Source organism: Oncorhynchus clarkii, chromosome 4 (genome assembly GCF_045791955.1).
Source record: "Oncorhynchus clarkii lewisi isolate Uvic-CL-2024 chromosome 4, UVic_Ocla_1.0, whole genome shotgun sequence".
Classification (NCBI taxonomy): Eukaryota; Metazoa; Chordata; class Actinopteri; order Salmoniformes; family Salmonidae; genus Oncorhynchus; species Oncorhynchus clarkii.
In genome coordinates, this window is record NC_092150.1 from 4,327,492 (window position 1) to 4,346,000 (window position 18,509).

The following is an 18,509-nucleotide window of genomic DNA, read 5'->3' on the forward strand; positions in this document are numbered from 1 at the left end:
CAACACAGTTACACAGTTACACAGAGGGGTTACAACACAGTTACACAGTTACACAGAGGGGTTACAACACAGTTACACAGTTACACAGAGGAGTTACAACACAGTTACACAGTTACACAGAGGAGTTACAACACAGTTACATAGAGGAGTTACAACACAGTTACATAGAGGAGTTACAACACAGTTACATAGAGGAGTTACAACACAGTTACACAGTTACATAGAGGAGTTACAACACAGTTACATAGAGGAGTTACAACACAGTTACATAGAGGAGTTACAACACAGTTACATAGAGGAGTTACAACACAGTTACATAGAAGAGTTACAACACAGTTACATAGAAGAGTTACAACACAGTTACATAGAAGAGTTACAACACAGTTACATAGAAGAGTTACAACACAGTTACATAGAGGAGTTACAACACAGTTACATAGAGGAGTTACAACACAGTTACATAGAGGAGTTACAACACAGTTACATGTATAGGATATTTTTTTCACAAGCAGTGCATTGAATATAGTGGGTGGAGTAAGAACTCACCAGCACTCTGTATTAAACCCAGCAGAAAAGACCAATTTAAGTTTTGTAGACTCTTGAGTAATTCCAATTACACATATTTGTATTTTATTAAAAGTGTATTTCTTTACATACAGCCTAAACAACAGCGTTCAACATGCCAGTATGGGTGTAAACTTTCTAGAGAAATGTTGGTATGAATAAATCAATGTTACAAACAAAAAGTGGGTCAGATTATCCATATATTTTATTAAATGTGATTGAAATGCTGTGAAAAACAGTTGTACTGTACTAGAGTACAAAAAAAAAAAAAGATATTCCCAAAGTTTAGCATGTCTTTGTAGGAGGACTCTTATTTTGAAAAAAGAATTCCGCCATGTACTGCCAGCATAATATCTTGCTGCCAGGAAAACTTAATGACCCATTATAAAAATTAAAACAGGAACTGGTTTGGAAATCCAGCCAATGATAGTACGACCTCCGTTTCATCTAGCCAATGACAGTTCAACACACGTTTTCTCTCTCTGAACGCATTTCAAAATAAAAGTAATGTGTACAGTAGCAAGTGAGGATTAAATAATGCAAATAAGATGATTTATAACAATCTGAAAATACATGTGTGTTGAATATAAGGCACAAAAGTAATGCTAAATAAACAAATGTAACAGACTCCTTTGAACTTCTGCATAAACAGCTTCAATATAATCCTATTTAAGGCCTAAAACTCGCCGTTTTAGCTAAGGTCATGGGTCACATACACGAAAGTGATCACACCCCTTGACTTTTTCCATATTTTGTTGTGTTACAGACTGAAATAAAATGGATTGAATTGCAAAAAAAAAAAAAATCTCACACAATACCCCATAATGTCAAAGTGGAATTATTGTTTCCTAAATGTTTACAAATTAATAAAACATAAAAAGTTTAAATTAAGTCAAGGACTGGGGAGTGTTTCTCAGTAACACATGGAATGAAGCACAGGCAAAATCCCAGAGGAAAAGCTGGTTCAGTCTGTTTTCCACCAGACACTGGGAGATTCATTCACCTTTCAGCAGGACAATAACCTGAAACACAAGTCCAAACCTACTCCGGAGTTGCTTAACACGGAGACAGTGAATGTTCCTGAGTGGCCGAGTTACAGTTTTGACTTAAACATCTGATTGTAAATCTAAGACCTGAAAATGGTTGTCTTGCCGTGATGAACAACCAATTTGACAGGGCTTGAAGAATTCTTTTAACGAATAATGGGCAAATGATGCACAATCCAGGTGTGGAAATCTCTTAGAGACTCACCCAGAAAGACTCACAGCCGTAAGCCTTGCTAAAGTTGTTTCTACAAAGTCTTGACTCAGGGGTGGGAATACTTGTGTAAATTAGATATTTTTGTATTTCATTTTCAACACATTTTTTTTTTCAACATTTCCAAAAACATGTTTTCAGTTTATCATTATGTGGTATTGTGTTGATGTTTGTTTATCATGATGTGGTATTGTGTTGATGTTTGTTTATCATGATGTGGTATTGTGTTGATGTTTGTTTATCATGTTTATCATGATGTGGTATTGTGTTGATGTTTGTTTATCATGTTTATCATGATGTGGTATTGTGTTGATGTTTGTTTATCATGTTTATCATGATGTGGTATTGTGTTGATGTTTGTTTATCATGTTTATCATGATGTGGTATTGTGTTGATGTTTGTTTATCATGTTTATCATGATGTGGTATTGTGAGGAAAATATATTTAATCCATTTTGAATTCAGGCTGTAACACAACAAAATGTGGAATAAGTCAAGGGGTATGAATACGGTACTTTCTGAAGGCACTGTACATGTCGAAATCCACCAGCATCTACCCAAGGCAGAATACACCAGCATCTACCCAAGGCAGAATAGACCAGCATCTACCCAAGGCAGAATAGACCAGCATCTACCCAAGGCAGAATAGACCAGCATCTACCCAAGGCAGAATAGACCAGCATCTACCCAAGGCAGAATAGACCAGCATCTACCCTAGGCAGAATAGACCAGCATCTACCCAAGGCAGAATAGACCAGCATCTACCCAAGGCAGAATAGACCAGCATCTACCCAAGGCAGAAAAGACCAGCATCTACCCAAGGCAGAATAGACCAGCATCTAACCAAGGCAGAATAGACCAGCATCTACGCAAGGCAGAATAGACCAGCATCTACCCAAGGCAGAATAGACCAGCATCTACCCAAGGCAGAATAGACCAGCATCTACCCAAGGCAGAATAGACCAGCATCTACCCAAGGCAGAATAGACCAGCATCTGCCCAAGGCAGAATAGACCAGCATCTACCCAAGGCAGAATAGACCAGCATCTAACCAAGGCAGAATAGACCAGCATCTACCCAAGGCAGAATAGACCAGCATCTGCCCAAGGCAGAATAGACCAGCATCTACCCAAGGCAGAATAGACCAGCATCTAACCAAGGCAGAATAGACCAGCATCTACCCAAGGCAGAATAGACTATGGCAGGAAGAGAAAATAAAACATGGAATAGAAACTCATACAATACAGGCTTGACGCTATCCAACTCTATAACACTGCCGTCCCACAGCTCGTCTTCCTTCCTGTCTGGTTGTCTATCCCACAGCTTGTCTTACTTCCTGTCTGGCTGTCTATCCAACAGCTTGTCTTCCTTCCTGTCTGGCTGTCTGTCCCACAGCTTATTTTCCTTCCTGTCTGTCTTGCTGTCCCACAGCATGCCTGTCTGTCTGTCTGTCTGTCTGTCTGCCTCTTTGCCTGCCTGTCTGCCTGTTTCCTGCTGCCTGCCTTACCTAAACTTCAACATAGATTAAATTTGTCTTTGAAAAAAAAAAGACTTTCATTCCACATATCTACATATGTAGCGTCCGAGACAGAGAGAAAGCATATCTAAATACTGGTAAATATGTTGTTGTTGTGGTTGTGTTGTTGTTGTCTTCTTGCTGTTGTAGTTGTGCCATCAGCGATGCTCAGTATGACTCCTCCTTCAGACCTCGATACAGGCAGCAAACAAGAATCATCCCTACGAGCTGAAAGCAATAAAGAGACGATGGAAATATAATCAGTAGTTATAGTAGTACACGTAGTAAACTAAACTAAATATAGTAGTGCATAGTAGTTACATTGTAGTAAACATAGTAAACTTGTAGTAAACCAATCTAAATATAAACTCAGCAAACAGAGAAACGTCCTCTCACTGTCAACTGCAAACGTAACATGTATAAATATTTGTATGAACATAACAAGATTCAACAACTGAGACATAAACCGAACAAGTTCAACAGACATGTGACTAACAGAAATTGAATAATATGTCCCTGAACAAAGGGGGGGGGGGGGGGTCAAAATCAAAAGTAACAGTCAGTATTTGTTGTGGCCACCAGCTGCATTAAGTACTGCAGTGTATCTCCTCCTCATGGACTTCACCAGATTTGCCAGTTCTTGCTGTGAGATGTTACCCCACTACCTGCAAGTTCCCGGACAATTTCTGGGGGGAATGGCCCTAGTCCTCACTCTCCGGTCCAACAGGTCCCAGAAGTGCTCAATGGGATTGAGATCCGGGCTCTTTGCTGGCCATGGCAGAATACTGACATTCCTGTCTTGCAGGAAATCACGCACAGAACGAGCAGTATGGCTGGTGGCATTGTCATGCTGGAGGGTCATGTCAGGATGAGCCTGCAGGAAGGGTACCACATGAGGGAGGGGGATGTATTCCCTGTAACGCACAGCGTTATTGCCTGCAATGACAACAAGCTCAGTCCAATGATGCTGTGACACACCACCCCAGGACCCTCCACCTCCAAATCGATCCCGGCACAGAGTACAGGCCTCGGTGTAACGCTCATTCCTTCAACGATAAATGCAAATCCGACCATCACCCCCGGTGAGACAAAACCGCGACTCGTCAGTGAAGAGCACTTTTTGCCAGTCCTGTCTGGTCCAGCGATGGTGGGTTTGTGCCCATAGCCGACGTTGTTGCCGGTGATGTCTGGTGAGTACCTGCCTTACAACAGACCTACAAGCCCTCAGTCCAGCCTTTCTCAGTCTATTGTGGACAGTCTGATTGCTGATGGAGCGATTGTGCGTTCCTGGTTTAACCCGGGCAGTTTTTGTTGCCATCCTGTACCTTTCCCGCATGTGTGATGTTGGGATGTACTGATCCTGTGCAGGTGTTGTTACATGTGGTCTGCCACTGCAAGGACGATCAGCTGTCCGTCCTGTCTCTCTGTAGCGCTGTATTAGGGATCTCACAGTTCAGACATTGTAATTTATTGCCCTGGCCACATCTGCAGTACTCATGCCTCATTGCAGCATGCCTAAGGCACGTTCACGCAGATGAGCAGGAACCCGGGGCATCTTTCTTTGTGTTTTTCAGAGTCAGTAGAAAGGCCTCTTTAGTGTCCTAAGTTTTCATAACTGTGACCGTAATTAGTGTCTTAACGACCATTCCACAGGTGCATGTCCATTAATTGTTTATGGTTCCTTGAACAAGCATGGGAAACAGTGTTTAACCCCTTTACAATGAAGATCTGTGAAGTTATTTTGATTTTTACGAATTATATTTGAAAGACAGGGTCCTGAAAAAGGGACATTTTTTTTGCTGAGTTTATTATTCACATTAATAGTACTTCACATAACCTTAGACTGTTTATCAAAAAAAACAAGCTCACGTGTAAAACTCAGTTAAACAATGTGAATAATGTCACTAAGGTCCCCCAAGTCTACATTAACATACCTTAGGTCCACCAAGTCGACATTACATGAATAATATCACTAAGTTCCCCCAAGTCTACATTAATATCACTAAGTTCCCCCATGTCTACATTAATATCACTAAGTTCCCCCAAGTCTACATTAATATCACTAAGTTCCCCCAAGTCTACATTAATATAAATAATGTTACTAAGTTCCCCCAAGTCTACATGAATATCACTAAGTTCCCCCATGTCTACATTAATATCACTAAGTTCCCCCAAGTCTACATTAATATCACTAAGTTCCCCCATGTCTACATTAATATCACTAAGTTCCCCCAAGTCTACATGAATATCACTAAGTTCCCCCAAGTCTACCTTAATATGAATAATGTTACTAAGTTCCCCCAAGTCTACATTAATATCACTAAGTTCCCCCATGTCTACATTAATATCACTAAGTTCCCTCATGTCTACATTAATATCACTAAGTTCCCCCATGTCTACATTAATATCACTAAGTTCCCTCAAGTCTACATTAATATGAATAATGTTACTAAGTTCCCCCAAGTCTACATTATTATCACTAAGTTCCCCCGTGTCTACATTAATATGAATAATGTTACTAAGTTCCCCCATGTCTACATTAATATGAATAATGTTACTAAGTTCCCCCAAGTCTACATTAATATCACTAAGTTCCCCCAATGTCTACATTAATATCACTAAGTTCCCCCATGTCTTCATTAATATCACTAAGTTCCCCCATGTCTTCATTAATATCACTAAGTTCCCCCATGTCTACATTAACGCGTGGTAAGTTCCCCCATGTCTACATTAATATCACTAAGTTCCCCCAAGTCTACATTAATATCACTAAGTTCCCCCATGTCTACATTAATATCACTAAGTTCCCCCATGTCTACATTAATATCACTAAGTTCCCCCAATGTCTACATTAATATCACTAAGTTCCCCCATGTCTTCATTAATATCACTAAGTTCCCCCAAGTCTACATTAATATCACTAAGTTCCCCAATGTCTACATTAATATCACTAAGTTCCCCCATGTCTACATTAATATCACTAAGTTCCCCCATGTCTACATTAATATCACTAAGTTCCCCCGTGTCTACATTAATATCACTAAGTTCCCCCATGTCTACATTAATATCACTAAGTTCCCCCGTGTCTACATTAATATCACTAAGTTCCCCCATGTCTACATTAACACGTGGTAAGTTCCCCATGTCTACATTAATATCACTAAGTTCCCCCGTGTCTACATTAATATCACTAAGTTCCCCCATGTCTACATTAACGCGTGGTAAGTCCCCCCATGTCTACATTAATGCGTGGTAAGTTCCCCCATGTCTACATTAACACGTGGTAAGTTCCCCATGTCTACATTAATATCACTAAGTTCCCCCGTGTCTACATTAATATCACTAAGTTCCCCCATGTCTACATTAACGCGTGGTAAGTCCCCCCATGTCTACATTAATGCGTGGTAAGTTCCCCCATGTCTACATTAACACGTGGTAAGTTCCCCATGTCTACATTAATATCACTAAGTTCCCCCGTGTCTACATTAATATCACTAAGTTCCCCCATGTCTACATTAACGCGTGGTAAGTCCCCCCATGTCTACATTAATATCACTAAGTTCCCCCGTGTCTACATTAATATCACTAAGTTCCCCCATGTCTACATTAACACGTGGTAAGTTCCCCATGTCTACATTAACGTGTGGTAAGTTTCTAGGACTAAACCTGGAGGAAGGCGATGCCGATTGCCACTGCTCCCAGGATCTGCAGTTGGCTCAGAATGAAGGTCTCCAGCTTAGTGATGCACCCTCCCTAAAGAGAGAGAGAGAGGAGGAGGATACTCATGTCATCTTGAACAATCAGCTACTATCAGGAATTATACACATTACCTTATTGTCTATTGTTTGATATGTACTGTAGGATGTGTGTGTGTGTGTGTGTGGCCTTTACTCACCTCCACCTTGTAGATATTAGAGGGGTGGTCTCTGCGGCCACAGAGGTTACTGGGTGTCTTGCAGCAGCTGTCTGGGACCAGTCTCTCGTTGCTAGGTGTCAGGATCCACACACTGTCTGACCAGTCTGACGAGCTGTTACTACCACAACACTTAAACTGAGAGAGAGAGAGAGAGAGAGAGAGAGAGATGTTTGGAACAAAGGACTAACCACCCCAATCCACAAAACTGGATTTAATCAACATGTACTGCACTGACACAAATGACTGATGATTGGTTGAAAGAAAAATTGATAATAAGAAGATTGTGGGAGCTGTACTGTTAGATTTAAGTGTAGCCTTTGATATTATTGACCATTTACCTGTTGAAAAAAACTTAAGTGCTACGGCTTTTCAACCTCTGCCATGTCGTGGATTCAGAGCAATCGATCTAATAGAACTCAGAGAATTTTCTTTAATGGAAGCTTCTCTAATGTCAAACATGTAAAGTGTGGTGTACCGCAGGGCAGCTCTCAACTCTTTTCTATTTTTACCAATGACCTGCCACTGGCATTAAACAAAGCATGTGTGTCCATGTATGCTGATGATTCAACCATATACACATCAGCAACCACAGTTAATGAAGTCACTGAAACCCTTAACAAAGAGTTGCAGTCTGTTTTGGAATGGGTGGTCAGTAATAACCTGGTCCTGAACATCTCTAAAACTAAGATAATTGTATTTAGTACAAATCATTCCTTAAGTGCTAGACCTCAGCTGAATCTGGTAATGAATGGTGTGGCTGTTGAACAAGTTGAGGAGACTAAATTACTTGCCGTTACCTTAGATTGTAAACTGTCATATGTCAAAATATATAGATTCAATGGTTGTAGAGATGGGGAGGCGTCTAGCCGTAATAAAGAGATGTTCTGCTTTTTTGACGCCACACTCCACAAAGCAAGTTCTAGTTTTATCTAATCTTGATTATTGTCCAGTCATGTGGTCCAGTGCTGCAAGAAAAGACCTTGTTAAGCTGCAGCTGGCCCAGAACAGAGCGGCACGTTCTTCTCTTTATTGTAATCAGAGGGCTGATATTATTAATACTATGCTGCCAGTCCCTCTTGTCTCAGAGTTGAGGAGAGACTGACTGCATCACTTCTTCTTTTTATAAGAAACATTAATGTGTTGACAATCCCAAATTGTTTGCATAGTCAACTTACACACAACTCTGACACACACACTTATCCCACCTGACATGCCACCAGGGGTCTTTTCATAGTCCCCAAATCCAGAACAAATTCCAAAAAGTGTACAGTATCATATAGAGCCCTGATTGTGTGGAACTCCCTTCCATCTCATATTGCTCAAATAAACAGCAAACCTGGATTGAAAAAAAAAACAGATAAAGCAACACCTCACGGCACAACACCTCTCCCCTATTTGACCCAGATAGTTTGTGGGTATGTATTGATATGTCGGCTACGTGTGCCTTTAAAAAACATGTATGTAGTTCTGTCCTTGAGCTGTTCTTGTCTAATGATGTTCTGTATTATGTTTCATGTTTCATGTTTCATGTTCTGTGTTCTGTGTTCTGTGTTCTGTGTCCTGTGTTCTGTGTCCTGTGTTCTGTGTCCTGTGTTCTGTGTCCTGTGTTCTGTGTTCTGTGTTCTGTGTTCCGTGTTCCGTGTTCTGTGTCCTGTGTCCTGTGTTCTGTGTTCTGTGTGGACCCCAGAAAGAGTAGCTGCTTATTTTGCAACAGCTAATGGGGATCCTAATAAAATACCAAACATAGATACCATCGAATGGGCGAGAGCACTAGAACAGTCTGCAGCACCCGGCCTCACCCTATTAGAATCTGAAGTCAAATGTCTACTGTTTGCTGAAGATGATCTGGTGCTACTGTAACCAACCAAGGAAGGCCTACAGCAGCACCAAGATCTTCTGCACAGATTCTGTCAGACCTGGGCCCTGACAGTACATCTCAGTCCAAAAATACAAATTCAAATTCCATCTAGACACCCATGGCTTCCATCTGGCCACTCTACCATAAAGGCCTGATTGGTGGAGTGCTGCAGAGATGGTTGTCCTTCTGGAAGGTTCTCCCATCTCCACAGAGGAACTCTGGAGCTCTGTCAGAGTGACCATAGGGTTTTTGGTCACCTCTCTGACCAAAGCCCTTCTCCTCGATTGCTCAGTTTTGCCGCGCAGCCAGCTCTAGGAAGAGTCTAGGTGGTCCCAAACTTCTTCCATTTAAAAATGATGGAGGCCACTGTGTTCTCGGGGACCTTCAATGCTTCAAAAAAATGTTGGTACCCTTCCCCAGATCTGTGCCTCGACACAATCCTGTCTCGGAGCTCCAAGGACAATTCCTTTGACCTCATGGCTTGGTTTTTGCTCTGACATGACCTGTCAACCGTGGGACCTTTATATAGACCGGTGTGTGCCTTTCCAAATCATGTCCAATCAATTGAATTTACCACAGGTGAACTCCAATCCAGTTGTAGAAACATCTCAATGATGATCAATTGAAACAGGATGCACCTGAGCTCAATTTTGAGTCTCATAGCAAAGGCTCTGAATACTTATGTAAATAAGGTATTTTCTTAATACATTTGTAAAAAAAAATCTAAGAACCTGTTTTCGCTTTGTCATTATCGGATATTGTGTGTAGATTGATGAGGAAATGTTTTTATTTAATCCATTTTAGATAAGGCTGTATCTTCACAAAATGTGGAAAAGGTCAAGGGGTCTGAATAATTTCTGAATGCACGGTATATAATGTGATGTATATAATATAATGTGATGCATTTAATATAATGTGATGTATATAATGTGATGTATATAATGTGATGTATATAATGTGATGTATATAATGTGATGTATATAATGTGATGTATATAATGTGATGTATATAATGTGATGTATATAATGTGATGTATTTAATATAATGTGATGTATATAATGTGATGTATTTAATATAATGTGATGTATATAATGTGATGTATATAATGTGATGTATATAATGTGATGTATTTAATGTGATGTATATAATGTGATGTATTTAATGTGATGTATATAATATAATGTGATGTATTTAATGTGATGTATATAATGTGATGTATATAATGTGATGTATATAATGTGATGTATATAATGTGATGTATATAATGTGATGTATATAATGTGATGTATATAATGTGATGTATATAATGTGATGTATATAATGTGATGTATATAATGTGATGTATATAATGTGATGTATATAATGTGATGTATTTAATGTGATGTATATAATGTGATGTATATAATGTGATGTATATAATGTGATGTATATAATATAATGTGATGTATATAATGTGATGTATATAATGTGATGTATATAATGTGATGTATTTAATGTGATGTATATAATGTGATGTATATAATGTGATGTATTTAATATAATGTGATGTATATAATGTGATGTATATAATGTGATGTATTTAATGTGATGTATATAATGTGATGTATATAATGTGATGTATATAATGTGATGTATTTAATATAATGTGATGTATATAATGTGATGTATATAATGTGATGTATTTAATGTGATGTATATAATGTGATGTATATAATGTGATGTATATAATGTGATGTATATAATGTGATGTATATAATGTGATGTATATAATGTGATGTATATAATGTGATGTATATAATGTGATGTATATAATGTGATGTATTTAATATAATGTGATGTATATAATGTGATGTATATAATGTGATGTATTTAATGTGATGTATATAATGTGATGTATATAATGTGATGTATATAATGTGATGTATATAATGTGATGTATATAATGTGATGTATATAATGTGATGTATATAATGTGATGTATATAATGTGATGTATTTAATATAATGTGATGTATATAATGTGATGTATATAATGTGATGTATATAATGTGATGTATATAATGTGATGTATATAATGTGATGTATTTAATATAATGTGATGTATATAATGTGATGTATATAATGTGATGTATATAATGTGATGTATATAATGTGATGTATATAATATAATGTGATGTATATAATGTGATGTATATAATGTGATGTATATAATGTGATGTATATAATGTGATGTATATAATGTGATGTATATAATGTGATGTATATAATGTGATGTATTTAATGTGATGTATATAATGTGATGTATATAATGTGATGTATATAATGTGATGTATTTAATGTGATGTATATAATGTGATGTATATAATGTGATGTATATAATGTGATGTATTTAATATAATGTGATGTATATAATGTGATGTATATAATGTGATGTATATAATGTGATGTATATAATGTGATGTATATAATGTGATGTATTTAATATAATGTGATGTATATAATGTGATGTATATAATGTGATGTATTTAATGTGATGTATATAATGTGATGTATATAATGTGATGTATATAATGTGATGCATTTAATATAATGTGATGTATATAATGTGATGTATATAATGTGATGTATATAATGTGATGCATTTAATATAATGTGATGTATATAATGTGATGTATATAATGTGATGTATATAATGTGATGTATATAATGTGATGTATATAATGTGATGTATTTAATATAATGTGATGTATATAATGTGATGTATATAATGTGATGTATATAATGTGATGTATATAATGTGATGTATATAATGTGATGTATATAATGTGATGTATATAATGTGATGTATATAATGTGATGTATTTAATATAATGTGATGTATATAATGTGATGTATATAATGTGATGTATATAATGTGATGTATTTAATGTGATGTATATAATGTGATGTATATAATGTGATGTATATAATGTGATGTATATAATGTGATGTATATAATGTGATGTATATAATGTGATGTATATAATGTGGTGTATATAATGTGATGTATATAATGTGATGTATATAATGTGATGTATATAATGTGATGTATATAATGTGATGTATATAATGTGATGTATATAATGTGATGTATATAATGTGATGTATTTAATGTGATGTATATAATGTGATGTATATAATGTGATGTATATAATGTGATGTATATAATGTGATGTATATAATGTGATGTATATAATGTGATGTATATAATGTGATGCATATAATGTGATGTATTTAATATAATGTGATGTATATAATGTGATGTATATAATGTGATGTATATAATGTGATGTATATAATGTGATGTATATAATGTGATGTATATAATGTGATGTATATAATGTGATGTATATAATGTGATGTATTTAATGTGATGTATATAATGTGATGTATTTAATGTGATGTATATAATGTGATGTATATAATGTGATGTATATAATGTGATGTATATAATGTGATGTATATAATGTGATGCATATAATGTGATGTATTTAATATAATGTGATGTATATAATGTGATGTATATAATGTGATGTATATAATGTGATGTATATAATGTGATGTATATAATGTGATGTATATAATGTGATGTATATAATGTGATGTATATAATGTGATGTATTTAATGTGATGTATATAATGTGATGCATATAATGTGATGTATATAATGTGATGTATATAATGTGATGTATATAATGTGATGTATATAATGTGATGTATATAATGTGATGTATATAATGTGATGTATATAATGTGATGTATTTAATGTGATGTATATAATGTGATGTATATAATGTGATGTATATAATGTGATGTATATAATGTGATGTATTTAATATAATGTGATGTATATAATGTGATGTATATAATGTGATGTATATAATGTGATGTATATAATGTGATGTATATAATGTGATGTATATAATGTGATGTATATAATGTGATGTATTTAATGTGATGTATATAATGTGATGTATTTAATATAATGTGATGTATATAATGTGATGTATTTAATGTGATGTATATAATGTGATGTATATAATGTGATGTATATAATGTGATGCGCCAGTAACCCCTGCTCCAAGAAAGGGGGAGGAGTTATCTGTCTTATCAACGTCTGATTCGTTACAATATGCACTCCAAACCAAGCAGCCTAAACCATGACCTCTATCTGAATGAAACATGGTGGTTGGAATAGCATTTACAGGAAGCTTCTGTCATTCATTTACCTCCTGCTGCAGCTTGTCCACTGCACTGGTGATGCTCTCCTCTCCAGACTGCTGGTATTTCTGAACCATGGTCTCCTTCAGGTTGTGTTGCAGCTCCTTATCCAGCTGTGTAGAGACATACACAGGAGCCAATGACAATCTATGAAATCTACAACTTACCAACACTGAGACAGTCGTGCAACTGTAAAGGAGGATGGACAGGGTTCGACAGGGTTGGGGTCAATTAGAATCGAATTCAGTAATTAAACATATATAATTTATTTTCAATATTTCTCAATAAATATTGTCTTAGGTCTCTCTTTATGTAGTGTTGTGGTGTCTCTCTTTATGTAGTGTTGTGTTGTCTCTCTTTGTGTAGTGTTGTGTTGTCTCTCTTTATGTAGTGTTGTGTTGTCTCTCTTTATGTAGTGTTGTGGTGTCTCTCTTTATGTAGTGTTGTGTTGTCTCTCTTTATGTAGTGTTGTCTCTCTTTATGTAGTGTTGTGTTGTCTCTCTTTATGTAGTGTTGTGTTGTCTCTCTTTATGTAGTGTTGTGTTGTCTCTCTTTGTGTAGTGTTGTGTTGTCTCTCTTTATGTAGTGTTGTGTTGTCTCTCTTTATGTAGTGGTGTGGTGTCTCTCTTTATGTAGTGTTGTCTCTCTTTATGTAGTGTTGTGTTGTCTCTCTTTATGTAGTGTTGTGTTGTCTCTCTTTATGTAGTGTTGTGTTGTCTCTCTTTATGTAGTGTTGTGGTGTCTCTCTTTATGTAGTGTTGTGTTGTCTCTCTTTATGTAGTGTTGTGGAGTCTCTCTTTATGTAGTGTTGTGTTGTCTCTCTTTATGTAGTGTTGTGTTGTCTCTCTTTATGTAGTGTTGTGTTGTCTCTCTTTGTGTAGTGTTGTGCTGTCTCTCTTTATGTAGTGTTGTGTTGTCTCTCTTTATGTAGTGTTGTGATGTCTCTCTTTATGTAGTGTTGTGTTGTCTCTCTTTATGTAGTGTTGTGGTGTCTCTCTTTATGTAGTGTTGTGGTGTCTCTCTTTATGTAGTGTTGTGGTGTCTCTCTTTATGTAGTGTTGTGTTGTCTCTCTTTATGTAGTGTTGTGATGTCTCTCTTGTCGTGATGTGTGTTTTGTCCTATATTTATATTTTATTTATTTAAAATGCTGAATCCCAGCCCCTGTCCCCTAAGGAGGCCTTTTGCATTTTGGTAGTCCGTCATTGTAAATAAGAATTTGAAGAACTGACTTGCCTAGTTAAATAAAGCTTAAATAAAACTGATAAATAAATCGAATGAAAACAATAGGTTTTTTTTATTTTAAAAGTAAAATGTTTCACATTTTAAATTCAAATCACTTCCTGAATTGAATGAATTTAACTTTTATGTCCCCTTTTTAGGTGACTTCGACTGGACCAGTTCCACCTGATATTTCTTCGACTGGACCAGTTCCAACCGATATTTCTTCGACTGGACCAGTTCCAACTGATATTTCTTTGACTGGACCAGTTCCAACCGATATTTCTATTTCTTTGACTGGACCAGTTCCAACTGATATTTCTTCGACTGGACCAGTTCCAACCGATATTTCTTCGACTGGACCAGTTCCAACTGATATTTCTTTGACTGGACCAGTTCCAACTGATATTTCTTTGACTGGACCAGTTCCAACCGATATTTCTTCGACTGGACCAGTTCCAACCGATATTTCTTCGACTGGACCAGTTCCAACCGATATTTCTTCGACTGGACCAGTTCCAACTGATATTTCTTTGACTGGACCAGTTCCAACCGATATTTCTATTTCTTTGACTGGACCAGTTCCAACTGATATTTCTTCGACTGGACCAGTTCCAACCGATATTTCTTCGACTGGACCAGTTCCAACCGATATTTCTTCGACTGGACCAGTTCCAACTGATATTTCTTTGACTGGACCAGTTCCAACTGATATTTCTTTGACTGGACCAGTTCCAACCGATATTTCTTCGACTGGACCAGTTCCAACCGATATTTCTTCGACTGGACCAGTTCCAACCGATATTTCTTCGACTGGACCAGTTCCAACTGATATTTCTTCGACTGGACCAGTTCCAACTGATATTTCTTCGACTGGACCAGTTCCAACTGATATTTCTTTGACTGGACCAGTTCCAACCGATATTTCTTTGACTGGACCAGTTCCAACCGATATTTCTATTTCTTTGACTGGACCAGTTCCAACCGATATTTCTATTTCTTTGACTGGACCAGTTCCAACTGATATTTCTTCGACTGGACCAGTTCCAACTGATATTTCTTTGACTGGACCAGTTCCAACTGATATTTCTTTGACTGGACCAGTTCCAACCGATATTTCTTCGACTGGACCAGTTCCAACCGATATTTCTTTGACTGGACCAGTTCCAACCGATATTTCTATTTCTTTGACTGGACCAGTTCCAACCGATATTCTTTGACTGGACCAGTTCCAACCGATATTTCTTTGACTGGACCAGTTCCAACCGATATTTCTTCGACTGGACCAGTTCCAACTGATATTTCTTCGACTGGACCAGTTCCACCCGATATTTCTTCGACTGGACCAGTTCCAACCGATATTTTTTCGACTGGACCAGTTCCAACCGATATTTCTTTGACTGGACCAGTTCCAACCGATATTTCTTTGACTGGACCAGTTCCAACCGATATTTCTTTGACTGGACCAGTTCCAACCGATATTTCTTTGACTGGACCAGTTCCAACCGATATTTCTTTGACTGGACCAGTTCCAACCGATATTTCTTTGTACAGCGCGCTTTGTGAGTGCAACATCAATTGCTTTACACTCCCTAAAAGCACTGGTTATCCGGATTCCCCTGCGCTATTGCAAGCGCAGCTGTGAGGGTCACAGACACAGGAAATCGTACATTTGCATAGGGAGTGACACGTCACATTTTCTGGCCTATCCAGACAAAGGAATGATTTCATGTGCCTGTGAACCTGGTAGCTGCGCTTGCAATAGCGCCAGGGCCGGCTCCAGGCATAAGTGACCGTAAGCTGTCGTTAGGGACTCCGGCCACTAGGAGGCCCCAAACCAAAGTAAATATAAACATGGCATACGTCATGGCAAAATGAGTAGAATTGTTGGGAATTAGCTTTAAAAAAGCAAAGATTTATCTCCACCCCATGGCAAAATGAGTAGAATTGTTGGGAATTAGCTTTAAAAAAGCAAAGATTTATCTCCACCCCATGGCAAAATGAGTAGAATTGTTGGGAATTAGCTTTAAAAAAGCAAAGATTTACAGTGCCTTGCGAAAGTATTCGGCCCCCTTGAACTTTGCGACCTTTTGCCACATTTCAGGCTTCAAACATAAAGATATAAAACTGTATTTTTTTGTGAAGAATCAACAACAAGTGGGACACAATCATGAAGTGGAACGATATTTATTGGATATTTCAAACTTTTTTAACAAATCAAAAACTGAAAAATTGGGCGTGCAAAATTATTCAGCCCCCTTAAGTTAATACTTTGTAGCGCCACCCTTTGCTGCGATTACAGCTGTAAGTCACTTGGGGTATGTCTCTATCAGTTTTGCACATCGACAGACTGAATTTTTTTCCCATTCCTCCTTGCAAAACAGCTCGAGCTCAGTGAGGTTGGATGGAGAGCATTTGTGAACAGCAGTTTTCAGTTCTTTCAACAGATTCTCAATTGGATTCAGGTCTGGACTTTGACTTGGCCATTCTAACACCTGGATATGTTTATTTTTGAACCATTCCATTGTAGATTTTGCTTTATGTTTTGGATCATTGTCTTGTTGGAAGACAAATCTCCGTCCCAGTCTCAGGTCTTTTGCAGACTCCATCAGGTTTTCTTCTAGAATCGTCCTGTATTTGGCTCCATCCATCTTCCCATCAATTTTAACCATCTTCCCTGTCCCTGCTGAAGAAAAGCAGGCCCAAACCATGATGCTGCCACCACCATGTTTGACAGTGGGGATGGTGTGTTCAGCTGTGTTGCTTTTACGCCAAACATAACGTTTTGCATTGTTGCCAAAAAGTTCAATTTTGGTTTCATCTGACCAGAGCACCTTCTTCCACATGAAATATCCAATAAATGTCGTTCCACTTCATGATTGTGGCCCACTTGTTGTTGATTCTTCACAAAAAAATACAGTTTTATATCTTTATGTTTGAAGCCTGAAATGTGGCAAAAGGTCGCAAAGTTCAAGGGGGCCGAATACTTTCGCAAGGCACTGTATCTCCACCCCATGGCAAAATGAGTAGAATTGTTGGGAATTAGCTTTAAAAAAGCAAAGATTTATCTTCACCCCATGGCAAAATGAGTAGAATTGTTGGGAATTAGCTTTAAAAAAGCAAAGATTTATCTCCACCCCATGGCAAAATGAGTAGAATTGTTGGGAATTAGCTTTAAAAAAGCAAAGATTTATCTCCACCCCATGGCAAAATGAGTAGAATTGTTGGGAATTAGCTTTAAAAAAGCAAAGATTTATCTCCACCCCATGGCAAAATGAGTAGAATTGTTGGGAATTAGCTTTAAAAAAGCTAAGATTTATCTCCACCCCATGGCAAAATGAGTAGAATTGTTGGGAATTAGCTTTAAAAAAGCAAAGATTTATCTCCACCCCATGGCAAAATGAGTAGAATTGCATAAAAGTTGTAATAAAATTACAAAAAGTTATCTTTGCCCCAATGGCAATATTTGAAAATTTGCAGGAAATGAACTTATATACACACACATATGTGTGTCTATAAGTATATTTATTGCGGCAAGAGGGGGGCCACTAACATGTTTTGCAGTGAGGTGGGGAGCCCCCCAACAAAATCTCACTTAGGCTCTAGCCTAAAAGGCTTGAGCCGGCCCTGATCAGAGCATATGAAATGGAGAGTCTAGTGGATTCAACAATAGCAAGATCATCTCGCTATGATGTTCTCAGATGGATTCATAACTCTCAACAGGAAATATAATAAATAATTTGGTAGAATTGAAACAAGACTACTTTATCTTGGTCACAGACAGACAAAATGACTTTGAGCTTAAATCTGTAGCGACTCACATTTGAATGGTGCCTCTGACTCACTCAGAGGACGTTTGGCATCTGTCGTCGGTTCTTTGAAAATTGTGCTAATAATGTACAGTACAATAAAATATATTTT

General features: G+C 37.2%; 1 protein-coding gene across 4 annotated transcripts in view; it reads right to left on the reverse strand.

The window, feature by feature from the left end:
- Window positions 1-750: 750 nt before the first annotated feature.
- The window catches only part of LOC139406300 (CD151 antigen-like), a 32,209-nt gene continuing 14,450 nt past the window's right edge, over window positions 751-18,509 (reverse strand). For all 4 annotated transcript variants that reach the window (XM_071148766.1, XM_071148764.1, XM_071148767.1 and 1 more), the window contains 5 exons: window positions 13,378-13,482; window positions 7,232-7,387; window positions 7,003-7,089; window positions 2,742-3,564; window positions 751-2,534 (listed from right to left, as the gene is read on the reverse strand). In XM_071148766.1, the coding sequence (XP_071004867.1) occupies window positions 3,505-3,564; window positions 7,003-7,089; window positions 7,232-7,387; window positions 13,378-13,482 (408 nt within the window). In that variant the 3' untranslated portion in view covers window positions 751-2,534; window positions 2,742-3,504. The remainder of the gene's footprint in view (window positions 2,535-2,741; window positions 3,565-7,002; window positions 7,090-7,231; window positions 7,388-13,377; window positions 13,483-18,509) is intronic.